The 10,894-nt window shown below is 40.2% G+C and overlaps 1 protein-coding gene across 1 annotated transcript in view; it reads right to left on the minus strand.

The window, feature by feature from the left end:
- LONRF2 (LON peptidase N-terminal domain and ring finger 2) overlaps positions 1-10,894 on the minus strand; it is a 70,200-nt gene that overhangs the window by 40,530 nt on the left and 18,776 nt on the right. The window contains 1 exon segment of the mRNA XM_007959535.1: positions 2,479-2,601. Coding sequence (XP_007957726.1) covers positions 2,479-2,601 — 123 coding nt within the window.

A 10,894-nucleotide genomic window follows, 5' to 3' on the forward strand; every position in this document is an offset into this window, starting at 1 on the left:
GGTACTGTAGAAAAATGACGAGAAAGGCACAATCATCAAGGAGCTTTTGAAGTATCCCAGTAATGGATGGGGAGCTCTGGTAGCATAGTGGCTATGGCACTTGACTGCTAACCAGAAGGCTGGCGGTTCAAATCCACCAGCCACTCCTCGGAAGGAAGATGGGGCAATCTACTTCCGTAGTGATACTGTCTCAGAAACCCAAGGAGGGGTCGCTATGAGTCGGGTCGGACTCGACGGCACATAACAACAACAACAAATGAACTTTAAAGAAATGGAAGATGAAGGGGAATGATTCTGGTTCAAGAACAAAAGAGAGCAGTGATGGGCAGTTAGTTAACCATTCTGCCTGTCAGCCTGTCACTCAGATGGTTGTCAAACCTCAGAGATGCAGTGGAATCCAACAATTTAAAGGAGGCAAAAAGGAATGACTGAAACCCAATGTATTTTCTCCCTCTGTTTTTCACGTGACATTGTGAGTCCACTGGAATCTATGAGCTCAGTAGCAGTGAGCAATAGCATCCTCTGCACATAAATCAGTTACTCCTTAGTTCATCATTAGTCATGTACATACATCAGTACATCATTAGTCCTCAGCATAGCTGCTGGTGGCTAACAGGGATAGTACTGGTACCATGTTTCATGGACATCAACAGGCTAATACTGTTTTTGTAATTATATGTGATAGAAAATATTGTCCCACTGGACAATCAGGGAAAAACATTATGTAGGCAAAAATACACAAGGCCTAAACTCTGGCCCTGTGACCTTTGTGAACATGCTAATCTCCCTGTGCTTACACTGAATTTCTTACAAAGTTGTGGTCAGGATCAGTTGAGATATGATTTAATATTCTTATGAAATTTTCCAATGGGACAAAGCAGGCAAGGATAGTTAAAACAGTCACTTAATATACTTCATTATTTCAACAACTGTTTTATCCATGGATGGAAATATATCATCTAATTAGAAGTTACTGAACGTATACAGTACTACTTTGACAAGTGGAAATGATAGCCAAAAACCAGTAAGTGAAAATCTAACAGAATTAATAAAGACCAATCAACTGCATTAAAAAAAAAAAAAAAGATTTAAAATTTTTTACTAGACAGTTCTTAAAAGGAAAAAAAAAAAAAAACTAGGTGTTTTGGCTGACTGCCTATCTACTAAGAGCTTATAGTGCCTATAGCATCAGGCTAAATAAACACACCTCAAGATGTGGACATAAGAGAAAAGAAAAGTTCACTACCTGTAGGTGTCAACCTGGATGCTGAAACCTGGGGTACTACAATGTCCCCAGACATGGAAACCCTAGAAACACTGTTTAATGAGAAAAGGATGTTTGACCCAAAAAACAACTTGTTGTTGTTATGTGCCGTCGAGTCCGCCCCAACTCATAGCGACCCCTCCTTGGGTTGCCGAGGCAGTATCACTACGGAAGTAGATTGCCCAATTTTCCTTCCGAGGAGTGGCTGGTGGGTTTGAATTGCCAGCCTTCTGGTTAGCAGTCAAGTGCCTTAGGTACTATGCTAACTTAAAGCTAATATAACAGATGTTCTCAAATATCGAAAGTAGTTTGAAATGTAGGGGGAGGAACTAATTAATTTTCTGCTGCTCAAGGAAATAACACTACAACTGTTAAATGGGAATTATAGATGCACAGAAGTTGACAGTAAATGTTAAAATAAGAAAACATAAAAAATGAAAAACTGATAGGGTCATTGGAAGTGCTAAGTAAAAACTGGGTTACTAATATATAGGCTTTAGCATAGTATAGCTTCCAAGAGTAAATGTGACCAGTGACCTCTTATGAGTGAGAATGAGCTAAAAATATATACAAAAGAACAGGTATTTTTCTGTGTCATGCTGACAAAGCTTTGCTGAAAATTTCAAGTACAATTATATAGCTGAACTGGTTTATTTTTTATTTATCATTTTATAAGGTTCCTATACAAACTATAGGAGCTCTAGTAGCATAGTGCCTAAGGCATTTGACTGTTAACCAGACGGCTGGAGGTTCAAACCTACCAGCCACTCTTCGGAAGGAAGGCTGGGCAATCTACTTCTGTAGTGATACTGCCTCAGAAACCCAAGGAGGGGTCTCTATGAATCAGATATGATTCCACGGCAGTAGGTTTTTTTTGTTTTTGTTTTTGTTTTTAATATATACAAACTATAAAACTTGAAATTATAAACTCTACGAGAAAAACAAAAATCATTCTGCCTCCCTGACTCACACATCAACCTTGCCTCACTTAATATGCTTCATTATTTCAACAACTGTTTTATCCATGGATGGAAATATATCACCTAATTAGAAGTTACTGAATTCATGAACTTCATCATTATTACTGTGTTTTTAATTACATTGTCACAAGTAATCAGAACTACATTTCTTGTTATTTTATACACAAGAATAATTCAGTATGGACATGAGAACTATAAACAGGACTTTTCAAAGTCATTAAAAGGAAATCATACCTTCTGGGCTTCTACCTTCACTGAGTTAAATTCAGGATTTAAGGCAAGGCAGTAGAGACACTCCTTCAACATTTCTTTAGTTCTTCCCAGTCCAGAAAGAGCTTGAGCTTGCATATGATGTGCCTGTATTCACCAAAATATAAGGTATACATTTAAAAGACAGCATGATATATGCTTCCATACAAACAGCCCTGATAAAACCATTACAATTATTTGTTTTGATTTTACATCAAGTAGAATACACAAAAGCCCACCGAGAATGGCTCTACCTCTACTACATCTCCCTACCTTGGGCACTTATTAAACTTAAGGGTCTCACAAATACAATCTGCAATAAGAACATAGAAGTTACCATACCCAGCATTTGCTGCCCAAAACAGCTCCAAGCAACATGCTAAGAGAGAACTGCCTGTCCACCAATATTCATTAGTAGTTACATGTCACTATTGTATTCCTGCTTTCAAGAGTTTACAGTCTTGTAGGCAGACATGTCTGATAACTACTATACTACAAAGCACAATATATTAAGTACTATGACAGAAATGAACAAAAAGCATCATGAACCAGTGATTTCCAACAGCATTTTGTTTCTGTTTTATAGAGGTAATATTTTCTCAAATTTTTGAAAATGTCATCGTTTTTCACTAGTTCGAATGAATTGTATTTCCACTAGGGTCAGGTGCTCTGATTATTTATTTTGGTCTTTCACTTTGTGCTACTGCAGTGTAGTAAATTACTTACTATGGCTCTTCTACCCATAAGTCATTGTAAACTCAGTGGTGGAATGAGCAACTGAGGAGCTCCTGATTGTAAATGTTATCTACCTGGGCTTTTCTGTTGGGCGTGGCACAATGCAATGTTATGGGAGGCTCACTCTCAGGTACTTAGAATTCTGTTGTTATGATTGGTTGGTTTGGCCACTCTGCCAAGCTCAAAAGGAGGCCTCCTGGAGGCAGAACTCTCTCTCTGACTGCTGGTTGAGGAAGATGTGCTGCTGATAGAGACACACGCTCCTGAAAGAGACATATGCTGCTGGGAAAGAGATGCAAGAGACACGCATTGCTGAGTGAGACACCGAGGGACCAGCACTGCTGGGAAAGAGACTGTGAGAGACTGTTGGCTGAGGGATGGTGGGCTAGGAGAGAGACTGAGCATTTTTCCTGAACTTGAATTGTAGCCTGGTGCTTCCCTAATAAACCCCATAATCTGTGAGTTCTGCATGGCCACTGCAGCGAATTATCGAACCCAGGAGAGAGGTGGTGGGTGCTTTGGGAGGAATGGTTGGAGAAAGGGTTGGAGGGAGGCAGCATGTCTGGCCTGGCAGGAATAAGCCTTGGGCTATTGATGGTGATTCTGTCTTCCTCTTGTGGGATCAGAGGAGGTCAGAACATGTGGCCTCCTTGCCGTTTTTGCAGTTGGTGTCAGAAGCGGTGGGATTCGATGCAGTGGCTCCAGACTCATAGAAGCACCAGCCTTTGTAAAAGAAAGAAGGAAAGGGCCTGGGAAGTGAAACTTTGGATCTTAGATGGTTACTTTGTTTGGTGTTGCCTCTTAAGGGAGATAATTGATCCAGAGGCTAGGGCTTTTGGTTACACCCAGCCAAAGGCCCAAGGCCATATGCATAGAATGGGACAGTAATCAAGGTGAAGAGATGAACCTGGAATGTCTTTAAAAGGATTATGTGTTTTGGATTATGTGTTTATCTGAATGTACTATGGCTACTGAATGTTCTCTTACCTGCTTGTACATTAGAAACAATTACAGGGTATGTGGATAACAGGGAGTATGAAAGTCTGCCTTCAGCCAATACATGATTGGATATGTTAAAAGGGGAAACAGAATTTGCCCAGCAGAAACACAGGCTTTTGTTTTAAGCCCTGTGTGTAGAGAGTACTAGGAGTTTAGGTAGAAAACCTGAGCCCCACCCAGTACTAATGAGGGAACAGAAGATTTGCATTTGAATAAGAACCTGAAAAGGAAAAAAAATGACTGTTTGGCTCTTTGAATTTCAAGCAAGCTGACTGGTTTTGGGTGCATCCACAAGGGAAAGTCATGGTCAGTGAGAGAAACCCCTTCCATGACTGAAAGTTAAAGGAAGCCAGTGAGTAGTAGACTTGTATGTTACTTGCTTGTGACCATCTGGATCCACCTGAGTGAAAGTGGGGGAAGTACAGCAAAGAAGAAACAGGCTGAGTTTGGTACTCTTTGACCTAGGCCCAAAGGCTGGGGATGAGAGGAAGGGCTGGCTGGTCTGAAGTGCAATGAATTGTGAGCCTACGGGCAATGAAATAGTCCCTGAGGACTGAAGATGTGAGAGAAGGTGCTGGCTGGTCTGAAGTGAAGGGAAGAGTGTGACTCCCAAACTTGGCAGCTGGTACCCATGACCTAGCTGGGATGGCTAGGGCTAAACTGACCAGAACCCGACCAAATGAAGAGGAAGATGTTTGACACGGAGCTGGTGTTAAGTTGCTGCAATTTGATGGCTTGAGCTGGGCTGGACTTTGCTTGTTTATGGATCCACATGCCTGAAGTTTCCAAGCAGAACAGAAGATTCTCCAGAGAGAGAGGACCATGCTTCCTCAAAGTACTGGTTTGATAGGGATAGGCAAATTAGAAATTGGCTATTTAAAATGGGGGGAGATAAAGGCATGAAGTGACTGGCTTACACACTTTCATGGGTTTGGTTATTCTTAAACTGATGGTGAAGGGGATTTTTTGGGATGTGAATTTTTGAAGTATAAAAGGGATAATGGCTAGAAAAGCCAGGGGGTGGCCTGGAGTGTAGTAAATTACTTAGTATGGCTCTTCTACCCATTAAGTCATTGTAAACTCAGTGGTGGAATGAGCAACTGAGGAGCTCCTGATTGTAAATGTTATCTACCTGGGCTTTTCTGTTGGGCGTGACACAATGCAATGTTATGGGAGGCTCACTCTCAGGTACTTAGAATTCTGTTGTTATGATTGGTCGGTCTGGCCACTCTGCCAAGCTCAAAAGGAGGCCTCCTAGAGGCAGAACTCTCTCTCTGACTGCTGGTTGAGGAAGACGTGCTGCTGAAAGAGACATGCGCTCCTGAAAGAGACATGTGCTCCTGAAAGAGACATGTGTTGCTGGGAAAGAGAAGCAAGAGACACGTGTTGCTGAGTAAGACACCAAGGGACATGCACTGCTGGGGGAGACACTGTGAGAGACTTGGCTGAGAGATGGTGGGCTGGGAGAGAGACTGAGTGTTCTTCCTGAACTTGAATTGTAGTCTGGTACTTCCCTAATAAACCCCGTAATCTGTGAGTTGTGTGTGGCCACTGCAGTGAATTATCGAACCCAGGAGAGAGGTGGTGGGTGCTTTGGGAAGAACGGCTGGAGAAAGGGCTGGAGGGAGGCAGCATGTCTGGCCTGGCAGGAATAGGCCTTGGGCTATTGATGGTGATTCTGTCTTCCTCCTGTGGTATTAGAGGAGGTCAGAACATGTGGCCTCTTTGCCGTTTTTGCAGCTACTGAATCTTTTCCTGTTGATCCCTGGTTGGTTGCTCATATTTAAGAATGCAGAACTCTTTCTCTTACAGGTTTCCTCTGCTAATGAGTAGGTGAGACTATTTTCCTCATAGGCCTCACTGCTGAAAGGGAAGACCTGGGTACTTTGTACAGGTGAGACATATTTGGGAGGTTTCATTTTTAGGTGTCTGGGAGGGGAGCTTAACTCCAGGATGTAGAGGGCTTTACTCTGGGGGCTGTACCTGATGTGTAGGCAGCCATATCTTCCTCAAGCAGTTTTTTCACATTCTTTGGAAGGGAGAGCTAGGATTATTTTCCACTACTTCTTTGCTGGGTGGGGGGAGCACATGAGGGGGGTGTAAATTGGTACTGTCAAGCAAACCTCACTTCTTACTTCTATTCTCAGAACCTGATTCTCTCTAAAGTTTCTATTAAAACACAAGATCAGTTCTGTAATTTCCTTTGCTCTTTCATCCATTTACATATCTACATTCTAAAAATTTGTTGAACTCTAATCCAATAAATATTTTCCATTCTCTTCAGTTATAAGCTTATTCTTGTTTATAGTTCCTTATTGTCACATTTTTATGGAGGTAAAATTTTCCTACAATAAAATTCACCAAATTTAGATGAACAATGTGATGAGTATTTTGATAAAATGTATACAGTTGTATAACTACCACCACATAACCATGACATAGCACATTTCTATCACTTCACAAATTTCTCTCATGTTCTGTTAAAGTCAATCTCTCTCCCTAGGCCCAGTAGCCACTCATCTACAACTACTGTTTTGCCTTTTTGAGAATATCACACAAATGGAAACAGAAAGCATGCAGTCTTTTTTTGTGTCTTCCTCACTTAAGATTTATCCTGGTTTTTGCATATTATCAGTACTTCATTTCTCTCTATCAACCAAGTAGAACTTCACTGTATAGAATTTTTTTTTTTTATACAATTAGTTCACCCATTCACTTGCTGATGAAAATTTGTGTTATTACCAGTCTTTGGCTATTATGAAGTAAATTGCTATGAATATTTGCATACACATCTTTGTATGCTTTGTTTTTACTTCTGAGAAAATACCTAGGAATATGACTGTCAGGTCATACAATAAACACAAACTTAACTTTGAAGAAACTGCCAACCCATCTTCCAAAAGGCAAGTACCACTTTTTATTCTCACAAGCTATGTATGTAAGAGTTCTAAGTGCTCAACATCCTCATCATGTCACTATCCTCACACGGTCACTCTTTTTAATTTAAGCAGTTCTAGTAGCTTTCTCTCTCTCTGGCACATAACAACACAACAACAACAGTGGCTTTGTAGGGACTTTTCATTCAGGCTTTAGTTTGCATTTCCCTTCCCTAAAGACTAACAGCATAGAGCATATTTGCATATGCTTATCTGAAATTTATGTGGCTTCTTCAGTGACATATGTGCTGAAATCTCTTACTCATTACTTAACTGACTTGTGTGGATTTATACTGACTCGGTAAGAGTTCTTTATATACCATGGATATGAATCCCTTATCAGATATATGCTTTGCAAATATTTTTTTCCATGCCATTTGCCTTTTTGTTTTTGAAAAGAATATTTTTTTTTTTGATGAAGACTAATTTACAGACTGTTTTTTTTTTTTTTAACTTTTATTGTAGTGAAAACATATACAACAAAACATGTGCCAATATCACAACTTCCCCATTTACAGATCAGGGACATTGATGACATTTTTCATGTTGTGTCACCATTATTGCTATCCTTTTTCAAAATATTCCATTAGCATAAACTCAATGCCCCAGTAACAAAACCTTCCCCTTCCCCCCTCTTGCCTCTGATAACCACTAATCACCTTTAGTTTATTTATATATATATATATTGCCCCCCCAACCTACCTAAGAATTTAGCCTGCCCCCTACTCCTCCATGGTAACACAAAAGAAAGTTTCCTTCTATATGTATAAACCTCTCCTTTTTACAACAGAAGACTAATACAATATTTGTCCTTCTATGGCAATTTGCTAACTTTTTTTCCTGTGGTTTCTGTCCTAAGGTCACAGAGTTTCTCCTACGTTTCCCTCTAGATTCATAGTTTTCACTTCATATTTAAGTCTATGATCCACTTTTAATTAGTTTTATGTCCTTTTCTTATTGAAATACCGTAGCATCACTGTAAATGTTCACTACACATGTCTGGGTCTACTCTTGAACTATCTTCTGTTTAAATGATATGTATGTTTATCCTTAAGCAAATGCCAGAGAGTATTATCACTATGACTTAAAATTAAGTCTTGGAATCAGGTAGTGTATTTCTTACAACTTCATTCATCTTTTTCAAAATTGTTTTGAAAATTCTGTCCCTTACACATTTCCATATCTATTTTAGAACAAGTTTGTCAATTTCTACAAAGAAGCTCTGTCCAAGTCAGAGCGAGCAAGCGGCAGAGAGATCCAGGTAAGGGGAGGGACCCAGGTGCCAACCCACAAGTGGGAAAGGAAAGGAAAGCCAGGGTGTCCAGGACAGAGCAAGTAAGTGGCAGAGGGATCCAGGTAAGGGAAAGGAGCCAGGCCCCAACCCCCCAAGCAGCAGGAAAGCAGAGGGGAAAGGAAAGGAAAGCCAGGGCATCCAGGATAGAGCAAAAAGGTGGGTGACGGATCCAGGTAAGGGGAGAGACCCAGGCCCCAATCCCTAAGCAGCAGGAGAACTGAGGGGAAAGGAAAGGAAAGGCAGCGTGTCCAGGACAGAGCAAACAAGCGGCAGGAATCCAGGTAAGGGGAGGGTGGAGAGATTTTGAACAGCTAAGGGAAACAAACTTATCTGTCGGTTTGTCATACTGTGGTGCCATGTTGTTGTGAGGCTTGAGGCCACCAGTATTTCAAATGCCAGTGGGGTTGCATGTGGTGCACAAATTTCAGCATGGCTTGCAGACTGAGACAGACTAGGAAGAAGGAAGAGCCATCCACTTCTCAAAGAATTGGCCACTGAGATGTTTCAACAAATGGATGTCCTGCTGGAGGCACTCACTCGGTATGCTAAGAGATTTGGAAGACAGTTAACCAGCCAAATGACTGGAAGAGATCCATATCTCTACCCATTCCAAAGAAACGTGATCCCACAGAATGCGAAAATTATTGAACAATATCATTAACATCACATGCAAATAAAATCTTACTGAAGACAATTCAAAAAGGGTTGTAGCAATATATTGACAGAGAACTTCCAGAAGTGCAAAGTGGATTCAGAAAAGGACATGGAACGAGGGGTATCACTGCTGATGTCAGATGGATCTTGGCTCAAAGCAAAGAATACCAGAACGATGTTTACTTGTGTTTTATTGACTATGCAAAACCATTTGATTGTGTGGATCATAACAAATTGTGGATAACATTGAGAAGAACAGGAAAACCTTATGAACAGCAGGGAAACACTGTCTGTTACATTACTAGGCAACTATATGAATAGCCTGGAAACACTGTCTGATACAGTGCAGGAGGACTAGCCACTGAGGTGGGAAGGCTCTCAAAATACGACTGGGAAAGAGCTGCATCATCAGAGTAGAACCAACCTTACTGATATGGATAAAGTAAAGCTTTCAAGACCTCCATTTGCTGGCATGACACAACTCAAATTGAAGAGAAACATCTGCAAACATCCAGTAATAACAGGAACATGGAATGTATGAACTATGAATGTAGGAAAATTGAAAGTTGTCAAAAATGAAATGGAACACATAAAGATTGATATCCTAGGCATTAGTGAGCTGAAGTGGACTGGTTTTGGCCATTCTGAATCAGATAACCATATGATCTACTACAACAGGAATGACAGTTTCAAGAGGAATGGTGTAGCATTCATCATCACAAAGGATATCTCAAGATCCACCTGAAGTACAATGCTATCAGTGATAGGATAATATCCACATGTCTACAAGGAAGACCAGTTAATATAACTATTATTCAAGTTTATGCACCAACCACCAAAGCCAAAGATGAGGAAATTGAAGATTTTTTATCAACTTCTGAAGTCTGAAAATGACCTAACATACAATCAAGGTGTGTTAATTATCACTGGTGACTGGAATCAAAAGTTGGAAACAAAGAAGAACCACTGGTAGTTGGAAAATTTGGCCTTGGTGACAGAAATAATGCTGGAGATCGTATGACAGGATTTTGCAAGACCAATGACTTATTTGTTACAAGTACTTTTTTTTTTTCAACAACACAAACAGCAGCTATACATGTGGACTTCGCCAGATGGAAAACACAGGAATCAGAATGACTACATCTGTGGCAAGAGGTGATAGAAAAGCTCACTATATTCAGCCAAAACCAGGCCAGGAGCTGATTGTGAAACAGACTATCAATTGCTCATATGCAAGTTCAACTTGCAGTTGAAGACAATTAAAACAACTCCACAAGACCTTGAATATATCCCTCCTGAATTTAGAGACCATCTGAAGAATAGATTTGATGCATTGAACACCAATGACTGAAAACCAGAAGAACTGTGAGATGACATCAAGAACATCATCCATGATGAAAGCAAGAGGTCATTAAAAAGATGAGAAAAAAAGAAAAGATCAAAATGGATGACAGAAGAGACTCTGAAGCTTGCCCTTGAGTGGAGTAGCCAAAGCAAATGGAAAAAAATGATAAGATAAAAGAGCTGAACAGATTTCAAAGACCAGCTCGAGCAGACAAAGCCAATTACCATAATGAAATGTACAAGACTTGAAGTTAGAAAACCAAAAGGGAAGAACACACTTGGCATTTCTCAAGCTGAAAGAACTTAGGAAAAAGTTTAAGCCTCAAATTGCAATATTGAAAGATTCTACTGGCAAAATAATGAATGATGCAGGAAGCATCAAAAGAAGATGAAAGGAATACACAGAGTCATTATACCAAAAAGAACTGGTAGATCTTCA

Source organism: Orycteropus afer, unplaced genomic scaffold (assembly GCF_000298275.1).
Source record: "Orycteropus afer afer isolate SDZICR_OR568_19922 unplaced genomic scaffold, OryAfe1.0 scaffold00017, whole genome shotgun sequence".
Lineage (NCBI taxonomy): Eukaryota > Metazoa > Chordata > Mammalia > Tubulidentata > Orycteropodidae > Orycteropus > Orycteropus afer.